This window comes from Marmota monax, unplaced genomic scaffold (assembly GCF_021218885.2).
Source record: "Marmota monax isolate L192 unplaced genomic scaffold, Marmota_monax_Labrador192_F-V1.1 WCK01_AAM20220418_F8-fsc00057, whole genome shotgun sequence".
Taxonomy (NCBI): domain Eukaryota; kingdom Metazoa; phylum Chordata; class Mammalia; order Rodentia; family Sciuridae; genus Marmota; species Marmota monax.
In genome coordinates this window covers 4,744,081-4,771,354 of record NW_026693933.1, presented here as the reverse complement: position 1 = coordinate 4,771,354, position 27,274 = coordinate 4,744,081, and the positions used below count along the sequence as shown (strand labels likewise).

Here is a 27,274-nt window from a genome sequence, read left to right as displayed (position 1 = left end):
CTTTGGGGGCATATGCAGGACTATGAGATTTTTTTAAAGTTTTAAGACTTAGGTATAGAGAAGCAGCAAAATTATTAACATAAGATAGGAAATGAGTCTAGACGGGGAAAAAAATAACATTCAGACCAACCAATTCTAAGATCAGTGATGTGTGTGTGTGTGTGTGTGTGCTCGCGCGCACAAGCTAATGACAGGTTTGGCTGTGGCCTGCTGCTACTTTTTTCTCTCTTCAATCCCAAACCCCACAGTGATTCCTTCCTTTCCCATGACCTATTGCCAGACTTCTGCTTTCTTTCCCCACAGGCCTGCCTTCCTCGTCCTTTGAAGATTCTGTTTTATAAAACCAGTGCCTCTTGCTCGCCTATCAGAGTGCTCTTCTGAGACCACCGCTAGCAGCCCACTGAAGGAAAGTGAGCCGTGGAGTAGATTCAGATTTTCCTCCTGTGTATATGTTTATACTCTATTTATAATTTGCCTCTGCATTCTCTACCCAGCCTGTCTCGCCTGACAATATAAAATCTCTTGTTGCTATTGCTTGGCTGATTATTAGTCGCCAGTGATTCTCCTTTCAAGTCCTTTCTGCCTAATGATTACTTCTCTGTGTTTTCTTTACTAAAATGGTACAGGTATGAAAAAAAAAGCCACGAGACAGTGGGAAATTGAGAAGAATGGGAGGAGTTGATAGCATTTTTTCCTCACCATTTTGTTGTCCACTAGAAGATCAATGCTACAAAATAAAGTCTTTAGCGTACTTGGAGAAAGAACAAACTAGAACTAAGGCATTAACTTCCAGAAGTAACATGTGTCCTGTTCCGATCATCTGAGAAAATAAGTGGTATGAAAAATGATAAGATTCACCTTTAGATATAGTGAGAAAATGCAAGGATCTGCAGTATCTCCTAAAAATAGATTCCAACAGAGAATGACATAATGTCAATAACAGAGAAATAGGATCAAGGGATTAAAGATACACCCAGATCAAGAGCCACCACCACCAATCCTTGTTGGGGTTGGTCCAGGGCTCAACCACCATGAACAATAACAAGCAGCCTTTCAAGATTTAGTGCTGTCCTTACAAGAGACTGTTTTCACTCAAGGTCCTCATTAATCTTGTGCATTCACCCTGAGTCGAATCACGTGGCGAGCTAAGTTTAAGAGTCTGTTCTTGGGGAGCTAACTGCTTACTTGTGAGGTAAACTCACTCATCCGTGACACTGAGCTACCAAGAGGGCAGTGAAAGAAATAATTTAGGAAATTATGTCCTGGAAGTTTCCCTTTATGAACATGGGAATCTGTCTCCCAGCTTCAAAGTTACCACATTTGGGAAACAGTTCTCTATCTTTCCAGACATAAAAAGAATTGCATGTCTTCCTTCCTTCCTTCCTTCTTTCCTTCCTTCCTCCCTCCCTCCCTCCCTCCCTCTTTTGTTTTTTAGAGACAATATATTTGCACATTTTTTTAAAAAGTAAGTTTTGAGATGAAAGATATTTAGGAGATTGTTTTGAAATTTACCTATTTGTTAAGTAACTACTTTTAAATGAAATCATTTTGTAAAATTATTCTAAATATGAAATTTCTTGAAGACATTACAGAATCAGTTAGCTAAAGACAATATTTGCATAGTTGCTGAACAGTGTAATTCTCATTAAGGATGTGAAAGGTAAGGGAGGGTCTGAACAGTAAAAGTGCAAGCAAATCAAGGGGCAAGTTCAGAACAGAGGATGTAAGTGTATCCAGGTCTGCATCATAGCTATGTCTTTGCACTAGCTGTTACCTCCGTCTGAAATATCCATGCATAAGATCTTCCCCTGGTGGCCTGTGTCTCATGTGGGAATGAGCTTCTATGTCACCTCACTGGTGGGGCCACTCTTGACCACACCATGTACAGCCAGCTTCCAGCACACTTCATTGTTTCCCTGTTTTACTTTCTTTTGAGCTGTATCACTACCTGGTATGTTCTTGTCCATTTTATTCACCTTTTACACAAAAAGCCCCCCAATTAAAACACAAGCTCTAAAAGAGCAAGAATCTTCTTTTTTTTTCTTTTCACCCAAGTCCCCATGATCATCCCAGGATCCACATGACTGTCTGGAAGAGATTGGTTATAATATCAATTTGTAGAATCAGTGAAAAAAGCAAATAAATAAATGAGTGCTTTCAGCAGAACTTACTTACCCTGCAGCATGAATTTTATGAGTTATTGGTATGAACAAGCTTTATCAAACAGACACTGAAATGTCACCAATACAAGGCTGTAACAGAAACTATAAAGAGAACAGGTACCCTATTTATTGTTGGATTATTACACCAGAATCTATACTTCAAACCCAGTGTGACTTACTAGGTTTTACTGTTACAGATGAGGTGAGCACACTAAACTTTGATATTGTTGGCACCACCAATCACAAAAGGTAACGAGAGAAGTCAGCGATTTCTGCAAAGAAAATAACAGCAGGAAGTACACCTATTCTTGGGCTTGAAATTCAGACTTCATGTCAACAGTCTAGAAAGATAAATAAATCATCCTGGGTAATCAGATAGTGTGCTTGTCCCAAGTGCAGGAAAACTACATTTAGGAAGAGAATGTTTGTTCCTGCCCAGCCTTCCAAACAACTCCAGCAATTTATCTAATCTCAGTGGTTTATGAGTTTTGTTTATCTCATCTAGGTCCATTCCTCAGTCTCAAACATTTCTGTAGAACAGCAGAGCTTTTTGGTTTTACAAAATGGGACTGTTCTCACAGTGTCTGTGCCTGAGGCTGTAATCTGCAGGTGCTGGCCTCCAAGATTCATGGGCAGCCATCGCTAGAAAGCTGCGCCCTTCCCAAAGTGCAGGAAATAGGCTGTGAGAACTTTTCACAGTCATGGTGTATGCTTGTAATTTTTAATGAACCTACCCACTGACATATCCTTGCAGCTATTTGCACAAAGAAACCAGAACAGTTTTATAAAAATGGTAATATTTTTAGGAGATTTAGTGAAAGAAAAGATTTATTTAAAAAAAAAATAGGTCACATTTCTTGTGGAATGTCTGTTTCCTTTGGTTTCCAACTCTTCAAAGGTCTAAAAGGCTTATTTCAACAAGAGTGTAATTTATCATTCTCCTTTTTAAATAAAAGCTCTGAATAATAACAGAAGCGATAAATAGTGCATAGAATAGAGTCGTTTCTCTGCTTTGGAGATTCTGAATTGTGTCTGCAGAGGAACAGTGCCACTATTAGAAAAAAAAAATTAAAATCTCATCCTCTCACTTGGAGGCAGCGAAGCACAGTCTTTGACACCCTGGGGTCTCATCTAGAGCTTCACCTTCACTGTGACACCTTGAGCAGTTATTGAACTCTTTAAGACTCAATTTCTTCATTTAAAAAAATAAGAATAATAATGGGCACCTTGAACACTGCTGTAAAAAATAAAAGATATACTTCTTTGTACATCAATTATTAACCCATTCATTATCATCATAAGGCAATTTTCTCACTGGCCATATACTCATAACAAAGAGGGCAAGGACCAAGTTAATTCCTGTTTTCTTGTCATACAGAAACAATATTAGGAACTTATCAATTTTTTTAAAAAAAATCCACCTCCCAATACTGCTTTGAAGTATTGGAGCAAGGGTTCAGTTGCATATCTATTATGGAGAAAAGGAAGAAACTGGCCATTCAGACGTGTCCATTGTCCATGTTGTATGAGTTGTATAGGTCAGAATACACTATCCCCTAAATAAAGATACTCAGAAAGAGAAACATTTTCTGTTTTCCTAAATAAAATCTATTGTTAATCAGTCTCTGAATAAAAAGTAGGTAAAGATGTGCTCACTTCAGCAGCACATATTCTAAAATTGGAATGATACAGAGAAGATTAGCATGGCCCCTATGCAAGGATGACATGTAAATTCGTGAAGCATTCCATATTTAAAAAAAAAAAAAAAACATATGTAAGGCTAAAAGTACCTGTGATTAGCCAATTGTCTCCAAACTACTGAAGAACAGAACACTAAAACAAAAATTTTAGAGGAAATCAACGCAACATGAACCATCCTCCTGTACTTTTGTCAGGTAATGACTTTTTTAAAAGAATCTGTTTAGTTGTAGATGGACACAATACCTTTATTTTGCTTATTTGTTTTTATGTGGTGCTGAGGATAGAACCCAGTGCCTCTCAGGTGCTAGGCAAATGTTCTACCACTGAGCCACAGGTTTGTCAGGTAATGACTTTTAAAACAAAATCGAAACCTTACCATCCTTCAACCATCATAATAAATTGAATAAAGCATGAAACTCCATCACTAATAATTATGAAGGACAAAGGCATAAAATAAAGAAAGTCTTACAAACGGTATGAATTCAGTTTTGTGTACATTCCTTAAAGATAATTACTCATACAGAGACACAACTTTGGGAACCACCTAATTATAATCTATTGCATTGCCTATGAATATTTCATTTCACTAACTCATTGAAGAAAAACTTAAATGCATGTGTGTCCACAGTTTTTGTTGTTGTTGTTTGTATGCTTTTCCTATTTTTAAAAATGAGTAAGTTTTTATTTTCTGAAAAGAAAAAAAATTAAGTATTAAGATGTATTCAATAGTGAAAGTACTACCACCTATTCTGAATTTTACTCTCTGAGGATGGCACTTCAGGATGCAGTCTCAAAGTCTTCCCACTTCCACTCTGTACCAAATATCAAGGAACTCCAGCTTTCGACCTATTTAAAGTAACAAGAACTGAATTTGCCTTTCTGACTGAAACAACTGGAACTGAAACAAACAGGGCAAAGCCAAAACAATGGTTTTCAAGATTCCGGACTTGAGAAAATAAAGGCTAATAATCCTGAGAAATAGAGAGCAAAGGAGATAAGGCCCACAATTGTCCAAAGTTGTTGCACTTCTGGGGTAGCATAGGGAGGTGGAGCCCAGGAGGAGCCTGATGGACTCCCACACTGGAGAAGAGAGAGCTAGGATGCCAAGGAGAATGAAACAGAGTGTTCTTCACAGACTACCAGAGAGAAGAGGGCAGAGGGCAGACTTTGAAAATCTGCAGGGGGTTTCCATTAACTATTTGGCAGCATAGAAATTAACATGTACAAGTAAGGGAACTAAGGCCAGGAAAGAAATACCCCACAGACATGATAGTAATAGTGATGAGCAGTCACCAGAAGAGCATTTATTCCTACCAGCCTGACTACAAAAGTTTATAAAATTAAGTGCATTCATTAGGGTATCCAGAAGGGTGTTGTCTCAGTATTGGGAAGTAAGTTGTCCAAAGTTAAATACTTCTCTAGTCCTAATAATAACAAATCTTAAAAGCAACACCCAAGAAGACAAACACTTTCACCAATAACTTAATTGCACTGAGAAAAAAGCAGGACTTACAGTAGCACATAAGTATCTAGCAACCAACAAGTTAAAATTCACAATGACTAATTTTCAATTAAAAAAAATTATCTGGCATTCAAAGAATATGACCAAAGTGAGGAGAAAAAGCAGTCAGCCTAAAATGAACTAGCACTGAAACAGATGCTAAAATGAGCAGGCAAGAACATTAAGACAGTCATTAAAAATGTAATCATTTGTTTAAAAGGTAAGTGGAAATATCAAAGATACAAAAACAATAGAAATTGGGCTCTAGAAGTGAAAACTACATTGTGTAAGATAAAACATGCATGGGATGGGCTAAAATAACAGAGAAGGCAATGCCAAAGAAACTTGAAGACATAGAGAAAGAAATTACTCAAAAGATAATACAGAGGGAAATGGTATGAACTCTGGGATAATGGGAGGAGAGAAGAAAAATATTTAAAGGAAATTAATTCCATGATATATATAAATTCACAGGTCCAAGATTCACTGGGAAGTGAACCTCAAGCATAGAAAACATAAAACTATATCAAAACATATCATAATCAAATTGTTCAAAACATATAATAAAGAGAAAATACTTAAATTTGGAGTAAAAAAACAAATAATATACAGAATAACAACTAAGAGTGACAGCAAATATGCCATAAGAAACAATATGGGCAAAAAAATAGAGAATAAACTTATTTAAAGTGTTGGAAAGTTATTTTTTTAAAAAAACCACAAAGGTAACATCATTACAGATTCTTTAAGTATTACAAGGATAATAAACACAATATGATCAGCCTTTTCAAATTACTTGAACAACATAAAGGAAATGGACAAGTTCCTTGAAAAACACTATCAATTTCACTGGAGAAAAAAATAAATAACCTGAATATCCCTGTATCTATTATAGACATTGAATATTTGTTTTAAAACCTTCCCACAAAAGAAAACTAGAATGCTTCACTTAATTATTCTATCAAACATTTTAAACACCAAATATCAATACTACATAGCTCTTCTAGGAAAACAAAGAATATATAATATTATCCTATATGGCATTACTCTGATACCACATCCTATCTAGGATGCAACAAGAAAACTACAGAGTAATATCTCTTGTAACATGGATATGAAAGGTCTAAATAAAAATTAAGCAAATCAAATACAAAAGTAAGTAAAAAGCTAATACATCATGTCTAAGTGGGGTTTATCCCCAGAATTCTTAAGTGGTTTGAAAATTTGAAAAGCAATCAATGTGATTCTCCATATTAACAAACTAAACAAAAAAGTCAAGAACTTATTAAAGATATGACAATAGTTTTCCACATTTGAAATCCATAAAACACTTGAAATCCATAAAACATATGTAGATTCTTTGAGTTACTCCAGAATTAAAACTTTATATGATCTTTAAAAGGAATATGTTTGCAAAACTTAAAGTGAACTTAGGTGCTAGGAAAGTTTGATACTACATAATAACTTTCTTGTATTTTGCTTCCAGACATTTCTCAACACACACACACACACACACACACACACACACACACACACTGTTTAGAAAGAGAAGATGAGCAAAGCCTGGAATCAGCATTTTTGTGAAAGTAAATTCTCCCTCTTATCGCTATTATGAAAATGAAATAAACACTCAAAGACAAATATGGTAGAGTGTAGCTCAGTATGAAAACCTGAAGTGCTTTACTAATCCTTCATCCAACTGTTGGGAGCTAGGTGCCTCATTCTGCTACTAAGCTGAGTTTTAAGGGCACTGCTAACAGGGCGTGGAGCCCAAGATTCATGGGGGCTGCTGAAATAAAAGGGGAACAGTGCAGAGGCAGTGGTTACTCATTGGCCAGTGTGGAAATATTTCAATATTTTTAAATATATTTTTAAAAAACTGATACAATTAGATATGAACTGGCTAACTATTGGCCCATGGACATTGTGGTTTAAATAGAAAACATGTACACTTCAAGCAAATGAGAACTATACCTCAGTCTAGCAGTATCATGTTCTAAGAAATAACTCCTTTAGAAACTCGGAAGAGCAATGTAGCAAGAGTCAGGAGATTAAGTTTTTGACCAATTAGCAGCTGTGTAAACTCTGTCAAGCTGCTTCAAGCCTCTAAGTATCACTTTTCTTATATGTAAAAGGAGGGGAAAAATAGGGGAACCACAGGGAAGAAGGATGAGAACCAACAAGGTAAGGAGGAAAGGAAGAAGCAGATCACAGAATAAAGATGCAAGGTGATTCTAGGGAAAATACAGAATTAGGACCAAATGTAAGGCATTTTGCATGAAAGTATTCTCTACATTAAGGATGAGGAGAGAAATAAGTTGAGATAAAAGAAACTACCCAAGTCAACGACCCTCTGCTTCTCCAATAAATATGAACTCAGCCAGGATGGTCTCCAAAAATAACACATAGCCTTTCCTCTTGATTGAAGTTATATTTTTTTCTCAATCTCTTCCAAGTTTCTTACAATGTTCTTCTTTATGTAGGAGTGACTGTTGATATCCTAATAGTCTGCCTACATAATGTGCTTATTCACTAAAGAACAGACAACTAATGAAAATAGCAAATGCAAAAACCTATGTATCTCAGGGTCATTCCTTTACCTGTAATTTATTTGTCATAAATAGCTAAAAGGCATTTTATGTAACATATATAATTAAAGACACATTACTGAATAATTTAAAATATGAATAAAATATAGAGTGAAAGGTATGTCCTTGTAATTAAACTGAAATAACTTGTTTCCCTCAGCTGAACATGAAATTTAGTTTTCTCTTGGCCATGGCAAAAAAAAAAAAAAAACTAGAAGCAAGGAAGGAAGAGGACATATCTTCTATTAAAAACATAAATGTGCTTCTTTCTTACTTTTGTCCTTTAATGGACATTATGTAATATAAGGGTCAAATTCTTCAATACATTGCTAAATACTTGAAGTAAAATAGTTTGGTAACAAAAGAAATCTGAAAGCCCTGCTTTGATCAAATACTTTTCAAATTTTCATGTAAATGCATTTGTAAAGTAAATGTCAATTAACCGTGTCTTTTAAATGTTTAAGTATTTTAATATCTTAGTAGCTGCACTCTAGTTACAGTACCTCAGTTTTAAAACATCATTCATTTCCTTGTAATTTCTTCCCTCTGGCCTTCCAATTTCCTTTTAAGCTGAAGGTTCTCATGTGTGGTCTTGGTCTGAAGTGAGTTTATGAGACTTTCACTTAGATTTCTTTTTATAATAAGCTTAGATGATATTAAAGAAGTATCAAATATTAAAGTACGTTTAGCTTGACACACACATGAATAGCACCTACCACAGAGTTAATCACTATTAACTAATAACACAAATGATAAATACCTTCACGATAAATATGCAGCATAAAAAATCAACCTTAGTTCTGCACTGATGTATGAGGTGCCATTTTACTCACCTATTTGTGTAAGTATTCAGGCTAGTGATTACCCAGACTCTTCACTATTTCTTCCTCTACATACATGTTTATTTCAAAGATGTTGCCCAGCAAGCACATTTTGTAAAGAATATGGCTACTTATGCTTTATAAACAAAGACACATCTCATAAATGGAAAAGACAATATTTTCAAGCTATTAATGTAGTTATATAGACTGAAAAATTCAAGTTTACGTCTTATTAGCCCTACATGGAAGAAAGCTATTAGCATTAGAACTTTTGAATTATCAAGAAGAACACAGATTTTTAACTTGGTGAATCCTTAGGAATTCAGAGATGGACTCATTTATCTGAAACCAAAAATTCTGCTCCTTTTTTCTTAGAGTTTTTTAAATGAAACTAGAGAATTGGTAGTATATTATATTTATCACACAATTTCTTCAAAGTTTGACAGTTCTCCACTTCCTTGTGTCCCACCTTGCTTTTGTGATATCCTTGTATCAAAATGCAATTCACAACTGAAATATTTATAATAAATTAAATACTATTATTTTTCATTTCTCTCAAATTACAATGAAACCTTCCTTATTTAGTTGGTTAAAGCTAAAGAATGCCTTTAATGGAACTTTAGTCAATATACACTCCTGACTAAGAAGTTTTACAATTTGTTTCTAAAGCTAAATTATATTTTAATTATTCTGAAAATGAACATATTTTAAAACCTTGTTATTGATGTGGATTAAGTTGTTTCATATTATACGAGTTTCTTAAAGTTCTCAAATCAACATTCTTTCTTATGAAACTTTAAATTATGAAAGAATATATATTGTCAGTGCACCTTCATTTTATTTATATGTGATGCCGAGAATAAAATCCAGTGCCTCTCACATGCTAGATAAGCACTCTACCACTGAGCCACAACCCCAGCCCATGAAAGTATTTTTAATCAATACTCTTCATCTAGTGAGAACTTGAAAAAGTTAAAGCACTAGTGTAATGAAATGGGTAATTTCTTTTTCACCTTTTTTGAATTTTTACTAGATGAAGAGTTTCCATTTGTGAGACTTGTCTTTTCTTCTACTTTGTCAATTTTCATTTCATAGTTGAATTATGAAAACTGGAGATATGTGTCCTGTTGAATTGACATACACTTTTAAGTTTCAGGAACACTTGCTTTGTTTTCTGTCAATGTGATGAAGAGCGCAGGCTTTGGAGCAAGTCAGATGTGAATGTGAGTCTTGCAGGGATCTAATGGCCAACAATTTATTCCACCCATTTTCAGGGTCCTCTTCTATCAGGGGGTAGTCGTGTCTCCATCAGAGGAGGCCTAGAAGACTAACTGATGAAAGCAAATGATCATCACTAGGCACATGCACAAAGCCAGCCAACACAGCTGCAAGCATTCAGGACTACTTTCTACCACAACAGGGAAGCCCTCCTTTTCTGAAACCCTTGCCTCTGCCTCCTCCTCTGACTGTTAATATCTATATTTTAGACATTTATGTTTATTAATGTTTTCTCAGTAAAATCTTTTGTTTGTTTGTTTGTTTGTTTGGTCTAGGAAATAAAGAATTATATTAGACATAACCCCACTGCCTATTTTTAAGTAATTTTTTTTTCTCCTAGGTAGGCATCTAGAGAAAGACATATATAGAAAACAAGTCCCTGATAAATCCTGTGAACTGACTTGCAACTTTCTGTAAGGTGAGGTCCCCATCAGTACACCACACATTGACCAAATAATTCAGCTGGTGGTCCTGGCTTATTAGCTGTTGAGCACCCCCCAAATATGGCAGACATGCCTCTGCTACTGTGCTGAGCAGTTTAGCAGCTTTTCACTTTGCAAGAAATTATTTCCAAATACTTCCTTGACTAGATTATAATTCTCTGCACTCCTTTTCTCTTTACATCTTTCCTATAAAATCAAGTTTGTACCTTACAACCTCAACAAAACAGGGAATCTTTGTTAAGCTTATATTTACCACATTTTTTTCTAAGACAATTTGTTTGATAAGAAAATCATTTGGAGTACTTTGAAATTTAAAAAAAAGTTAAGACAGATACCTTAGTAAATGCCTCTTTTCACAACTTCATATAATTTATCAGGTCAAAAGAATCTATCATTTTTCTTTCCTGAAGCAATATATCTACCACCAGCAGCCTTTTTTTCTTTCTTTTTTTTTAAGTACTGGGGATTGAACCCAGGGGTGCTCCACCACTGAGTTAGCCATTTTGATTTTTAATTTGAGACATAGTCTCTCCAAGTTGCCTATGCTAGCCTTGAATTTGTAATTGTCCTGCCTCAACCTCCCAAGTCCTGTGTGTACCACCATGTCCAGGTCTGAAACAATATATTTCTAAAGAAGAAAGTAAAGTAAATGGAACAAATATTTAAACTTATTGTATGTTCTGTCACACAATTAAAATGACTTTTTAAAAAATATCGATTGATTGTTTGATACAACAGGGGCACTTAACCAGTGAGCCACATTCCCAGCCCTTTTTATTTTCTATTTTAATACAGAGCCTCACTAAGTTGCTGAGGCTGGCTTTGAACTTATGATTATACTTCTGCCTTATCCTCCCAAGCTTCTGGAAATACAGGTATATACTATCAGACCCAACTAAAAATGACATGTTAAAACACCATTACATTGACTTTTGAGTCCTTACAAAAATATAGGGTCTTAATGTTTTATGTATATAATATGTATATATAGTGTGTGTAATATATATATATATATATATATATATATATATATATATATATATATATATATATATATATATAATTTCCATGCTCAGAAAACATTCTTTGTCAAAATAAAGTTCTGTGGCTTCTTGGCAGGTAGAGTTTTGCAAAGTTCTTATGATTGATGTCAAAACTAAAATCCCTAACAATATTGTCTATCCAGGATTCTCTCTTTCTTTCTTTCTCTTTGTGGTACTGGGGATTGAACCCAGAGGCACTTTACCAATGAACTATATCCCTAAATCTCCAGCTCTTTTTATTTTTTTTATATTTTTATTTTATTTTTATGTAAGAGGAAAGGGTCTGACAAAGTTGCCAAGGCTGACATTGAACCTGTAATCCTCCTGCATCAGCCCCACCTTCCCAGCTCAGCACCACTTCTTTCTTCATGCTAATGCTGACCAATGCCTTCCTGCAGTCTGGGTCTTCAACCTCTCCATCATACACCTATCTTGTCTTCAATCTGTCTGTTACTGCCCCATGAGTCCCACCTTACTTGATGCTTCCTCATCTGACCACAGGCAAACCAAGTTAGAAAATATTCATTTCTTTGAAGAATAAATTTGAAGAGAGATTCTTTCTTTCTCAGTAGAAAGTACAAATGGATTCAGTTCCTTCAAACAAAAACATTACATTTTTACCAAGACAGTGAAGAAACTACAACATAACCTAGCATTCCAAGAGAACAATTTTAGATTATGATTTAGAACTAGGAAAAACAAACAAAAATTCCTCCCAAAAAAAGGATTAAAAAAAGATTGAATTAGAACTTTAAATAAATACTTTCTATTATTATTTTTTCTACCTGTTTCTTAATTCAAACTAATTCATTCCATGATTTCACTCAGTTAAAACCAGCTATAGTTCCAATTACAGTGTTACTTCTAAGATTTGAAGGGAAATGGTTAATTTAGCCAATATTTGAGGGTGGTTTCCCTCTTAAAACCACATGTAAAACATAGGAAAAACATAGCTTCTAAAGAACTACAATCATATCACTTTTTCCAAAATTTTGTTAATTATGTGGTATCACATCACTAGCCACAGTCTATGTCTTTACATTTCCTGATGAAAAGGCATGCTCAAAAGAGGAAATGTGCTAACATTTAAGTATAACGTAAGTATAATTAAGCAAACACTGTCTTCTGAAGGGAAAATTAAAATGTCAGATTTATACCATTTCATATGGTAGAAGCAACGTCTTATGCAGAGGGCAATTTCCAAGAGTAGGAAGGTGAATGCAGAGGGTACAACTAAACTCAGTTTCAAAGAGGTACCTCTAGGCTAATTATGTTCTTCTATGCTTCTGTCTATAAGCATTACACTTTTCACATTTCTATGAAAAAAAGACCCATAGTTAATGAGATCCATAAAGATTCCTTAATCAGCTTATATTGTGTAAGAGTATTAAAGTCTCCATTTTCACAACAGGCACATGAAATATACACTTTTATGATATATTACTAGCACAGGAACTTACATCTCTCTCCCCTTGAACCACCTGCAAATTTTAATAGTCATGTATCGCCAGGGTACCAGAAACTCATAAAAGTTTAACCTGCCAATTAACAAGTAGGTAAAGCTCCAGCCCTGCACCATAATTTGTTTGCTTCCAAGACAAGTCAGCAAAACCTAGAAAACATTTCCTTGAATTTTTTGCAAGGCAGCTATATTCCAGGACTGTTTCTTTACCAACATCACCAAAAAGGAAAGGCACACAAACACCTTACCAATGAACTATATCCCTATATCTCCAGCTCTTTTTATTTTATTTTTTTATATAAGATAATCATGTCTGTAGGGAGTGCATAAAGTTAGTGAAATTGTGGAAGTTTAAAAATGGATTTGATTATCTCTAAAAACTTGCTGCTTGAAGAATTTTATTTGAATAGGTTGCTCTTATGTCAAATTCATTTGTGCCTTTTTAAGTGCTGTGATATGGATATATGCCATTTCATTCATTTCAGCAAGAGGCTGCCTTAGAAAATATCACATGTTTATTAGGACTATTTGCTCTTAGGTAAGTATCCAAACCACAAACCCTGCTCCCAAAGGCAGAACTCACAAAATACAGAAATCTAAAGAAACCACTCCAAGAAAGGAAAAGGATCCCAATTCTCTTCTGTTACAATGGCAATGGCTTCTAAGGACATTCCGATAGGATGACTTCAGGCTGTGTAAGTTTCACAAATGGCCCATTAGTGTCAAGGTCCTTGGTCTCAGTCCCAGCCCAGCTAGTCATACTAGGAGTTACTACCATATTAAGAAATTGGCTATTTTTCTGAACTTATAGTACCAGGCAGAGCTATTTTATTTTCTAGAGCTTTGTTTATGTGAACTAGCCTCCTAAGAGGGAAATTAAAAGATTTATGCCAAAAAGTTAGTAGAAGTATTATTATGGTGTCCGATTTTGCTGTAGTTGAGAGAATATATACATACTCAAAGGCAAACAGACAGATACAAGTAAGGAAGTCATTCATTCGTTCATTCCCATTTCACTGAGTGCCTCTACAACTCAGGAACTTTACCCTATAGATAGAATAATTTGAAAAAAAAAACAACAACCTTGCTTTCATGTATCTGAAAATGTACTCAGGAAACCCATTTGGCTGGTTCTTCTTCTGCTTTCTCACATTTGTAAAATGAATAGTAACTACATTCATTGTGAGCTAACTTTTTGCCAAATATAATTCTAAGTACTCCATGTACATCATCTCATTTAATTTTTCCAAAAATGCCATGACACAAACACTATGGAAGTTTGAGTTGCCATCCACCCACAATCATGACCAAATCTCAAATCCACTCTGTTAGAATTGACAACACCTCTTATGACTTTATCATCTCTATCTGAAAAATCATCTATGACCCAATCTTAAAGGATCTCAACTCAAATAAATTTTCAGTGGAATTTATATATCTACCAGAAGGAAACACAATCAGATTTTCTTTAAAAACTGGGAAGAGCAGCATCCTTTTCCTTAATAGTCTCTAGAGCACAGTGCCTACTGACATCTGAAAAACAGTTTTGAAGGTTTACTATTGTTCTATGGAATTGATGCTTCCCGGTCCTCTAACATTTAACTCATAAATGCTCTGCAAAGGTTCAAGAATCCAAACAATGCAACTGATTAAGTGCCTAGACATACTGGGCTAAAGACTGTGTGCAGTGGGGCTGTTTTCTGTCAGAGATCTTGCTTATGAACGGACCAATCACAGATGGCTGGGCACTGACTTTGAATCTTCTATTCCTGTTGATCATTCAGACATTTTTGGATTCCTTGCCTAAATAGATGTGGTCCCACGGTGAGATTTGTTTCTAGTATGAAGCCTCAGAATACGATGGATAGACAAGATTTTAATGTGCAACATTTTTGTCCCTGGTGAACAACTGATAGCTAGAACAGAGATGTTCAAAGGAACACTTTCTTTGGGCAGAAAAGAAATGATTCTTGGTTCTGAAGAAAAGATGATCAAACAGAACTCAGACTTTTTCTAGAAACAGAGCAAAGCACTCAATAAGTAGGTCTATAAAATCTAAAGATAAAGGAGTTGATTAATCTTGAACAGGCTGAGAAAGAATTGAAATCTAGAATAAAAGGGGAAAAAAAGACTTTGGACTCGGGGAAAACTATACAAAATGAGGTCAGCAGATCTTTGTATGAAAGACTATTTACCCAAGATGGTCCTTTATTTCCTCATATACCTTTAACTACTCACAGATACATAGTTTCTATAGTCCTATGACTAATTTCAATGCATGTAACCAGACTGTTTAAGAAGATATATGTGATTATTTCTGAGAACCTGTCTCAGATGAATCATTTTAAGTAACACATTTTATTTATATCAACCCATTGCTATATTCATAGGTAATATTATTTTTAATAACCAGGAAGAGAAAGAAAGAAACCAAAACAAAGAACCTAATACTTTAGATATAAGAAAAATGTTATATGCAGTATGATTAGCTGCTACATCAAAATTAGGAACCAAAAAAGTTGAATGCAAAAGTGTTTTAGCAAAAGTGCAAACATGGTTTAAAAATGTTCAGATGAAAAAGTAGGACAATATTTTGTGTACAGTATAGGCATAATTATGAAAAATTCATATAATTTTGAAACAATTAAATTATATGTAGACTAAAATGAGATTCTAGGTTATCAGTATTTTTGTAGAATGTTTTCAGTATGCTAAAAATCTTGGTGACTAAAAACCTATGCTATTTATGCTAAGTATCATAATTGTACTGTTTTTATATTTAAGTCATATATTTATAACCAGCAATGGTCTGAAAGTAGTCTATTGTGTGATAACTTCTGGTAGACAGTACTCACAAAGCCTGGAGGTGAGGGGAGGCATGTTACCCAGAAATTTGTTCAGAGAAAAGAAAAAAACCTGCTAGGTAACCACAGTTGACTCAACAAGAAACCAAGGGTAGGGAAGACATCCCCAGAAAACTGAGCAGTCTGAGTTTCAGCCCATTAGTTGTTTCATTTTTCTGGTTTTTCATCTTTTGAATTCTACAAGTTAAAGTGCTAAATTAGTGCTTTTGTTCAAGCACTAAAATTGAAGGTAAGAGGAAATTATTATCAAAATTGTATTTTAAAAGAAAAAAAATTGAGGCTGAGGTTGTAGCTCAGTGGCAGAGCACTTGCCGAGCATATGTGAGGCCCTGGGTTTGATCCTCAGCACCACATAAAAATAAATAAATAAAATAAAGGCATTCTGTTCATCTACAACTACAAAAGAATTTTTTTTAATTCAAGGATGAATATTCGAATATGGTAACATTATTAACAATGTCGCCTACTTCTTTCTCCAGCTTCTTCTTCTTTTCTTTTCTCTCACTGGCAAAACTGTTCTGTACTTTACAAAGTTATTTTTTTCCCTTTTCACGCTCCATCCCTCTTTATCTTTCCAGAAAGATGCCAACATAAGCTGGCTATTGTATTTTCAATATGATGAGCAAGAGTTGTTCCATCTGAGAAGGGACCAAAAAGGCTATTCCTGCTGCTCTGTGGCTTATGTGTGCATCTACACTGACCCTGCTGATTTCCAACTGGGGAAAGGAAGATAAGTAGAGGGAGGGCTATGGGGGGAAAAATCCGTGGAGAGACACTGAAAAAATAATCAAGAAGGGGAAATCAGTGACAGTAATTAAATATTGTAAAGGAATACCTACAAACTAGAACTATACCAATCTATAACAGGGTCAGAATTGGCATGTGAGAACAGATTGAAGCCTCTAAAGTACACACATCTAAGTATTCAATCTAAAAGAAAGCAAAATAATGAGTGCAACAGGGTGTTTAAGTTGTATGACAGAAAAAAATATATTGGAGCCCAAGGGAAGAAATAGCAAAACAACAACAACAACAAAATCCAGCTAAGTCTGTTCCTCTTTTCACCAATGAATTATTATTGATCAAATCATAAAATCTAATATAGTATTCCATAGTAATGATAATTTTACCATTAGAGTCATTGAATTTCATTACATCTTGGATATGTTTCTGACTGAAATAAAATGGCAAATTAGCAGTATCTTATCATGTAAATATATACCTCACTATATTTATACACTGAACAAGAAATCTATGCCTGTATGTACATATAGTCAATATAATTCGTGCTCCAAATTTGTAAATAAAGATATTTTCTATCCAGTTCTCAAAACATGTAATCAGATATATAGTAAGAAGTGAAATGTAAACATATTTCCCCAAGCCCCTGATTTACTATCAAGCAGAGGACTTTAAGGACCAACCCAACTCTGATTCACAACTATACAATTCTCTGATTGCATCTGCCTCAGCCACAGCCAGCATTTTATATAATCACTCTGTTTAGAACATCAGATTTCCTGTGGATTTTTTTTTAGACTTGCTATGTTACCCCAAATTTTCTCCCTGAAGGTTAACAATAATGTACATTGCTTTTGATTGAGCTTGTTCTTGAAAGCAATGCCTCATCAAAGAAGAGCATGAAAGCAACCTTTCATTCAACTGTGTTGAATACAGGATTCACTCTAAGCACAAGCAATCCCAAATATTAACCAGCTCCCTCCTTCCAGAGTAATGACCCATATTGTCACCAGACTGCATTCTGTAAACCAACAATCATATGCCTCTCACACATCTGAAACCTTCTGAGGGCGCTCCAATATATCCTGGATAAAAGCCAAGCCCCTTGGCTTGGCATTTGAGAACTCTCTATGAGTTCTACTCAAGGTTCATCTCCTACCTCATCCAATCTTACCATCTACACTTCGTTCCTATTGAGAAGGTTGTGGTTCCTTTACTCACCGAGCTGTGCCATGCCCTCCTGACTTTGCTAATGTTCTTTCCTCAGCCTAGAACTCTCCCCACCCTGGGCTGGTATTCAAAACCCTCCATGAACCCATGAACTCCTACTCAACTTTTTAGATTTTACTTCAAGAGTTTTTCCTCTAAGAAACCCTCTCTGAACTCTTCATCCTGGGCCACATGACTTCTTTGTTTCCAGAATAATTTGAGATCCCTGGATGGCTACACTGATTATATTATTTTTATATGATTTACTTCCCTGTTTTACCTCTGCTTAGATTGAAAGATCCTTGAGAACTGAAGAATGGGGAAGCAAGTCTTATTTTTCTTTGGTATCCACTCCCAAACCAGCCATGTTGCTTAATGCAAGATTGGTGCTTAATAAATAATCCTTTCCCAAAAAGGTACTTAAGGCATTTACCAAATAGATTGGTGAGAGAGAGATATGAAACAAGTATATAAACAGCCATAAATCAGGAAGTGAATATGACAAGTGCCACAAAGGACAGTACAAATAAAAGCCAATGAAAGAGGAAAGAGGAAACAGAGGATTGACAACATGAACAAAAGTTCTAACTGAATTGGATATTTTTGAGTGGGTAAAAATTTGATAAAAGAAAATAGAAACCCAGAGAAACTGCCAGAGGCCATAAAAACAGCTTGTGAACTATGCATAGTAACTGGGCAAGAGAGGTGTATATATAGCAGGATAACATGGAGCAAAAAGAAAAGGAGGATAGGAATAGAGTGTGATGGAGCACTTTGAAGGCTCATGGATTTAAGGAGTTTAAACCATATCAGATGCAAGTAAGGCAAAATCCACTTCAGGGTTTCAGTTGTTTTTGTGTCTTTGTTGTTTTTATTTTTTGTCTTTGTTTTTGTTTTGGCTTGGATTTTTGGTGCCAGGAATTAAACTCAGGGCACTTGACCACTGAGCCCCATCCCCAGCCCTATTTTGTCTTTTATTTAGAGACAGGGTCTCACTGAGTTGCTTAGCACCTTGCTTTTGCTGAGGCTGGCTTTGAACTCGTGATCCCCCTGCCTCAACCTCCCAGCTGCTGGGATTACAGGCAAGTGCCACTGCATCAGGCTTGTGTACAGTTTTGACAAGAGGCAACATCACTAATCATTGTTTATTAAATGCCACTTTACTATTAGGATTATTCTCCACCCCTGTCACTACCACCCCAGTATAATCAGGTCTTATGGCTTTAAATACAGCTGAGGAGCTGAGGGGCAGAGGGTGTGGTAGGCATGGTGGGGTCAATATCCAGCATCAAAAGTAAATAATAAATAACTCTAAATTAGAAGATATTAAAGTCCCCAGTTTAAAGAAGGTCCAGAAGGGCTGGGTGTTTTGCACAAGAACAAACCTATGAAACCTCAGCAAAGCTGCTCCCTCCTCTTCTCCTCTACTCCATCTCCAACTGAGATAAACAGTTATAAAATCCTGTCAAGCAGCTGAGGGAAGATGAGATGCCCAGTACACATGTACAGATTAGAAAGGAGAGAATATAAAGATAAGAGAGAACTGTCCTTTCCTCTAGTATAAATGGTTTTCTCAGAGTACAGGAGGAGATTATCAAGTGATTTTATTTCCTATCAGCCTATAATTTCAAAACTGTGTCACAATATAAATGTATAACACTTCATAAAAATACCAACTTCTGGTAGTTTTTATAGAGCAAATCTTTGACATGCCCAAACTAAAAGGACTAAAAAGTATTAAAAGCTGGACAAAAGGCAAGAAGACTCTAAGACTCCAGAAGAGTCACAAATAGCCTAAAATGATTAAGTATAGATTGAAGAGTTTCCTATCATTTTCATACAACACTTAAGGCTTACACAAATTATACTACAGGCTGAGTGTGCCTCATTCAAAATAATTATCACTGGAGTATTTTGATTTCAGTATTTTTTCAGATTCTGGAATATATACATGAGACCTAAAGAATGGGACCCAAATCTAAACATAAAATATACTTATGTTTCATATATTCCTTACATGTAAGCCTGAAGGTAATTTCATATATAATTTTTAGTGTATCTGCATTCTAACTGCAACTTGTTACATGAGGTCAGGTGTGAAATTTTCCACTTGAGGCATCATGTTGAAGTTTTGGATTTGGGAACACTTTAGGTTTCAGATGTCTAGAGATGTTCAATTTGTACTGTGCTTATTTAGTATCTGGTAACTCATCCTTAACACTCATATCCCTCTACAGTAGCTGATGGCCCAACCTAAACACTCACACCCTCCTATGATAGAAAAAGAGAACCTAAGATAAAATTAGTTTTGCAAATTGCAAAATGGAGACCTGTATGACAAGATCACCAGTTCTGGAAGTGGATTGTCACTGAAGGCCACCCTTCCTTTTCCAGAGGTCTTTGGTTAATTGCTTTCATCACACTTGCTGTTCCTTCACCTCACCCATCTAATTCATCTTCATCCTTCTCTACTGATTCAAATAAATTGAAGCTGGGCTTTTAATTTTCTGTGTCACTTGTCACTAACCTCTCTTATACTATAAACCCTGCTTCCTTTATATCCATTCTTTTCAAATTCTCATTCATACCTCTTCAACCCCCTCTTAGTAAATGACCATTCTTTCAACTTTTGTGAAATTAAGAAGTCATCTGATGGGAGGGAATGCTCTCACACCCTGCTCCTTTAACAACCACTTGTCTGAGTCCACATCATCCTTAACACCTGTCTCCCACGTCAGGAGTAGAATATGCCCTTCTTCCTGACCATCACTATCTTAACCAAGTACACAACTGCTGAACAGCAGCTATGTGGGAGATTTTATATATTGTAACCTGACAATCTAAACATCTCTCTTTCACATCTATACAACACATGACTTATTGTTTTGCCAAGTGAATAAAAAAATGGAAACAAATTTTTTGGCCACTTTTTCCAAAGGCATTATAGCTATTTTGCTCTTTTCACCTTCCTCTGAGACATGACCCCAAGCAGTATGTTCCTTCTTCCATCTAATGTTATCTCCAACTCTCCAAGCTAGCCATTAAAATAAAAATAATGAAGGACTCATTAACTCTCCAAGTTCCTGGGGTTTGGTTCTTTTGGGCTCAAGGAGAGTAAGAAGGGGACCTGTGACCTCCTAAGCATAGATTGCTTCAACATGTCCTTGCAATTCCCAAGCCTAAAGAGTTAGAGAAAGAAATGTGATTTTGAGCTTACCGGGAGAGGACTGCCAGCTACACAGGAGCTCCGGCACTTCATGCAGCCCAGCTCCCAGCTTCTTTCTTGGAAGCTGGCCTGTGAATATGCTGGAGAGGAGTGATGATCCTCTACTCTGCTCTGCAAGACACAGAGCAAACATTCTACTGAACCTCCAGGGAAGATGCCTCATTCTTCTTGATTAGAGTGTCCTCCTAAAGCTCCTCTGAGAAAATGTGATGCTTGGGGAAAAGGCACCTTGCAGAGGAGCATACCTATTTGAATGACAATCACTTTCCAGGTTGCTATGATATGGATCACCTCACTCACCCTTATTACTGTGAGTTCCCTTGTGGACAAAACAACAAACAAAACTTGAATTATACTGTGTTTTAAACAATATCCATTACATCAATTTTTGGCCATTCACATCAATTTTTAAAAGTTAAATCTAGCTGAAAATTTCCATATGCTTTAGTTTTTCCTTTTGTTCCTTTTTTTAATCAAAGATTTTTTTTTTCGTCATTGTACTAAAAATCTAGAAGAAGAAAAAATGTCACTTTTTTTTTTCCCGTTTTGTGACACCAGGGATAACTCTCACCCTGGTAAATTTGGTATAGTAGTGTGGGTTTTTCAGTTTCCCCATATTGTTTTACTCAGTACCACCTGATAAAAAGCTTATAGAAATTAGCTTTGCCACACACCACTGACCTGCGGAGTCATTTTTCAGCTTCATGAACAAGTCCAAAGAAGAGGAAATTATTTTTTATTAACCAGGTACTAAAAACTAAAGCCTTTTATAAGAGTTGCTTGCTTCTTTCCACTGAGACCAGTGGGCGAAAAAAAAGAAATCCAACTGCAATAACTTTGCACATAGGTAGCTTTATTAAAATCTATAAGGTGAAATTTTTTAATACAATCAAATCATCATAAAATATGTTAGGTATTTATGGTAAATACAACTATTATTATACACCTTTCTCCTATGACACCACCCCTGGGAGAAAGAGATTTCGTTTGTTTCAAAAATGAGCCTTTTTGTAAGGTGCATTTGGGCTCCTTTAGTTAAGGTCAAGTTGCATTTTCCATTATAAACCTGTTTCCAGGGGTTTATGACTTTGTCATAAAAATCTGCTTGGGGCTGAAATATGGCATATAGAGTCTTAGCTCAGCAGCACATTCTTTTTAAAAATGTATCAGAATTGGCTAAACACAGTTCAGTCACATTTAAATGATAAAATTATGACTGAATACATCTTAAAGAATCCAGTGTGCTAACGCGGCTCAAACACTGACTAAGTCCAGGCTCACACTTATACCCCTGCATCTTTCCACTTGTCCAATTTAAAGATCTACAAAGTCCACTAATGTCTCGAGCAAAAACCTGGCAAATGCATTAAAGTTTAAAAAAGATATAACAAAAGGAAAAGCAAAAGCAAACGAACTCTAAAGCAGTACTGTGTTTTCTGAGATCTAAATAAAAGTTTTCCAACAACAAAACCTTGATTCACCGATATTCACAATGAAAATATTTTCTTTTCTTCCTGGAAATTGAAGACATCAGCTAAATGTGAAAAAAAACATAATAATCACAAACGGATAGAGTTCATTATGAAATGGAGCTAATCTGTGATTGGTTTTGTGGTTTTTTTTTTGTTTTTTTTTTGGAGAACTGTCTTGAATAGTTTTTGTTATTTTGAAACATTGTATATTGAAGAAGGACAGTACTTTGAAGCAGCTGTCAAAAACATTCATAATTTGAAGCTACCAGGGATACCTTCTAGGATTAGGTTGAGAAATAAATTATGCCACCCTGGAATATGAATTTACTTTGGAATTTAAGATTGAGTATTTTATCCTTGGGAAAAAAAATCACTTTACCTCAGCAGGTTTCAGATTCCTCAACTGTAAGATGACAGGTTTGGATTTATGATTACCAGTATCCCTTCCAATTCCCCTTTCCTAGGATGAAATATATAGGCAATACCTGGTTTGGGGTATTGCTACTGTGTGACGTTGTTAAAGGCCACAGGAGAGCTCCTTCTCTGGCCTTCTTGACTGTTTTAGTCCTACAATTAATGGATAATAATTGGGAATGTGGAATTTTTGTCTTTGAACTCTGATGTGAATCTCACTACAACTGGCTTTTTATTATCAGGTAACCAGGGGAGGAGGTCATAGATAATGAATATCCATATGGCAGAATGTTTAAAGACCCCTTGTATTTTAATCTATCCATATGTCACATGCATTTTTAAAAGAAGATTGCATTTCTGAATGCTGTCTTAGAATTTTACATTCTCAAAGACACTCATTAACATCCACTGGGAGGAGAGGAACCTAGATATTTTCTCAAGAGGTGATATTTACATTTTGCAAAAACAGTAAATAAATTGCCCAAAGAATTCACCTAGGGAATAATCGCTAGGCTGAGCCTACATGATGCAAGAGCATTATTGACTTCAAACTGCTATTTTGAGATTCCGTGAAGTTTTTCTTTCTGTAATAAACAAGCATTTGCTTGCCTTTCACTCCATTCTAAGTTGATAACACCATATCTTAACAATAAACAGCTTCATTAGCTTAGTGCTAATGTGGCTTTATTGTTTTCCTTTCTTTGATAAAAAAGATCTGGACATGAACATACAATGACCACTTACCCCCATTCTCTTCCTCTCATCTTTATCCACTTAAAACCTGCATGTCTTCTATTTTATTCATATCCATATTTTTCTTAATCATTTACTTTTACACATTTTAACTGTATCCTCTCCTCACCCTTCTTGGTATGCCTAAAACTAGGAAGCAAAAATGATCTTTTCTAACACAGGATTGATTTTTTTTTTTAACGTAGGCTGAATCTTGCATTTAGGAATGGAACTGGGAGTGAAGAGGTATTGCATAAGTAAAAAATAAATAAAAAAGAAATTTGTTTTACAAGATGACACCCTTCAGCCCAAAAATGAATCAGAAGAGTTTGTATGAACATACTAACTGAAGTACTTGTCTCAAGTAAAATTTCAAATATTTTGCAGTCTTTAATATATTGACTGAACATGATTATCACCAGTAATCAGACACCTGGAATTTTAAGCTTGGTCTCCATAAAGGAGTGTGAAACTCTGGGGCACCACCTCTTAAGAGTGGCAGTCAAGGGTAAAAATTAGCACCTTGACCTCTATCCTTTAAAACAATTTACAGGGTTAAAATGGGGTTCAAATAAAAATACAAGATCAGCCTCAAAGGTTAAATAAAATTAGAGAGGAGAATATATGGGGAAGCCAAGGTGGGAGGAGGGGTGAATGTCAGCTCCTCTGTTTCCAAGCTGTTGAGGATACTGATGACCTAACTTCACATCCTTTGTGAAATAAAGTGAGTCCATTCATATCACGGTCTGTTCCCTTTATAACTGCTCCCTATAAATACCTCCATAGTCCCTATCATTTCTGTAATCAGTGTGTGAGAGTGTGTGTGTGTGTGTGTGTGTGTGTGTAATTTTTAAAAACTCTACTTAATGTCCATCTGTCCCTGGAACATAAATTCTCTATGAGCAGGAATGACTCCATGTTTCTTCTTCATATTTACTCCCAGTGCCTGTGCCTGGGACATAGTACCCCCTCACTAAACACATGTAGCAGGAAGGGAAGGAAGACTGGGTAAAAGGGGGAAGGGAAAAAAGGAGAGAGGAGGAAGGGCAAATACGGAGTGGAGACAGAAATGACAAACAATTTGGGTGCTACTTAGGATACTCAACTAATAATTGTACATAAAGAATGCCTTGTCCATACATCCTTCTTAATAAAATGAATATTTCAAAATATAATACTTTATCATTGTGTGAAACCAAGTCTAAAGTAGAATCAGTTACTGACTAATATGTAGTTTTTGAAAAAGGGCACCTCCAAGTTTTTTCATATAGAAAATTTATATTAAATTTTAATGGTATAAATATGAAATCATACAGCTCTAGATTTAAGTACACATGTCCAAAGAGCATGCACACACACACTACTTGACTACCACATGGGAATTCCAAAGCAGGGTCCAAATACGTGTACTCAAGAATTCTACAGGGAACTCTGATTAAACATCAAAATGCAGGTTATTGCTATAAAGTATAAATTTGTTTATAAAAATAAAGTTTTAGGCTTTTTCTTGGAAATGAGGTATTGGCTTCAGGAGAGCAGTGGTTGAAGTTTAAAGTGTTAAATAAAAAATTCTAAGGGTTGGTTGGGGTTGTGGCTCTGAGGTAGAGTGCTTGGTAGTGAGCATGCGTGAGGCACTGTGTTCGATCCTCAGCACCACATAAAGATAAAATAAAGGTATTGTGTCCACCTAAAACTAAAAAATAAATATAAAAAAATTCTAATATGTGTTGACAATGTCAAGTTTCTAGCACATGGACTATATCTTTTATAATCCTAAGTAATATCAAAGAGATCCAATTCTGAGAGAATAATCATATTTGAGAACACCCTAACAAAGAATGCCATCCTTCCCAAAAGAGTACATAGATATTATTTGAAGTGTTGGATTGCTAAAAATATAAACATGAAAGATATCTGACATAATTCATTTCTTCTACAATCTACAAACACAAAATTACAACATGACATGCAAATATGCACATTTCCAAAAGAAAGTGCAAAACCCAATCCAAACAAGTAGTGAGACTGCTTTATTTTTATGTAGCATTTTCACACAGTATCTCCTTTTCACTTTAAAATAATCTCATGAGATTGATAAACCCTATTTTAAATTGCTTTCCAGATCACACAGCTCGTGGGAAACCAAGATTCAAGGTCTGAACTTACTTGAACTTTCAAGGTCTGTCCATTTTATCATAACTGTGTCCACATACCTTAACAGTTAAAAATACTTTCTTTAGCAGAATGCCAAATGTAGAACAATGATCAAATTAAATCTACATTGTAAAATTGCTATATTATCATTTTGGCCAAATTTTTTTCTGTAAATTATATCAACTATCATAACTGGATCAATGCTAAATGTCTTATATTTATTGTTTTACTCAGTAGAAGTTCTGTTTTATTTTGTTAAATTATGTTAAATGAAAATTTTAAGACTACCTATTAATTAATAAATGCATAGGTATCTGTGTTGTTGATTGATTTGTAAAGTGTCCTTTGATACAAGAAATGAAACATTCACACATAAAACAGCTCTAGAAAAGCTTGGCCTTGCAACCTTATAAGTACTAGCCTTGCTACATCTTGGCAGGCAGGCAATCTGCAGAGTGTAGTTCTTAAATGATAAAGTTCTACAAAGAGGAAATTTAGCATATTATAATAGCCCTCGATCCTGGGATCTGCTTTAGAATAACTGTGGAACTTCCACACACATGCACACACATGTCCATCCAGAGCATTACACACTACTTGAACTACCACATTGAAATTTCCAGAGAAGAGGAGCAGCGGCCTGCTGAGAGGCTGAGCCACCCTCTCCCCCTGTGCCGGCAAAGTAGAGGGAACTGTGACCATGCACAGAGCAGGCCCAGCGGCCTGCTGAGGGGCAGAGCCGCCCCACACCCCCCGCGCCTGCCAGGCAGGGGAACTGTGACCACCGACAGAAAAGGCCCAGTGGCCCGCGGCGGGACAGAGCTTCCAATCACTCCTGCAAGGTAGGCAGGCCTGCGACCCACTGGCAGAAGAGGAGCAGCGGCCTGCTGAGAGGCAGAGCCACCCCCTCCCCCTGCACCGGCAAGGTAGAGGGAACTGTGACCACGCACAGAGCAGGCCCAGCGGCCTGCTAGGGGGCAGAGCTGCCCCCCACCCCCCGCGCCTGCCAGGTAGGTGGAACTGTGACCACGGACAGAAAAGGCCCAGTGGCCCGCGGCGGGACAGAGCTTCCAATCACTCCTGCAAGGTAGGCGGGCCTGCGACCCACCGGCAGAAGAGGAGCAGCGGCCTGCTGAGAGGCAGAGCCACTCCCTCCCCCTGCGCCAGCAAGGTAGAGGGAACTGTGACCACCCACAGAACAGGCCCAGCGGCCTGCTGAGGGGCAGAGCCGCCCCCCACCCCCCGCGCCTGTCAGGTAGGCGGAACTGTGACCACTGACAGAAAAGGCCCAGTGGCCCGCGGAGTGGCAGAGCTTCCAATCACTCCTGCAAGGTAGGCGGGCCTGCGACCCACCGGCAGAAGAGGAGCAGCGGCCTGCTGAGAGGCAGAGCCGCCCCCTCCCCCCCGCGCCTGCAAGGTAGACGGAACTGTGACCACCATCAGAGCAGGCCAGACCTGCAACC

The 27,274-nt window shown here is 36.4% G+C and overlaps 1 protein-coding gene and 1 non-coding gene across 22 annotated transcripts in view; one reads left to right on the top strand and one right to left on the bottom strand.

Moving 5' to 3' along the window:
* Hdac9 (histone deacetylase 9) overlaps positions 1–27,274 on the bottom strand; it is an 857,477-nt gene that overhangs the window by 543,577 nt on the left and 286,626 nt on the right. For 15 of the 21 annotated variants that reach the window (XM_046463549.2, XM_058585328.1, XM_046463550.2 and 12 more), the window contains one exon: positions 21,031–21,150. The exons of the other annotated variants lie outside the window; for them this stretch is intronic. In XM_046463549.2, the coding sequence (XP_046319505.1) occupies positions 21,031–21,150 (120 nt within the window). The remainder of the gene's footprint in view (positions 1–21,030; positions 21,151–27,274) is intronic. 21 annotated transcript variants of the gene reach the window in all.
* Positions 3,811–3,917, top strand: LOC124106110 (U6 spliceosomal RNA). The gene has a single exon (XR_006855996.1). It is a non-coding gene; the product is annotated as a U6 spliceosomal RNA (small nuclear RNA).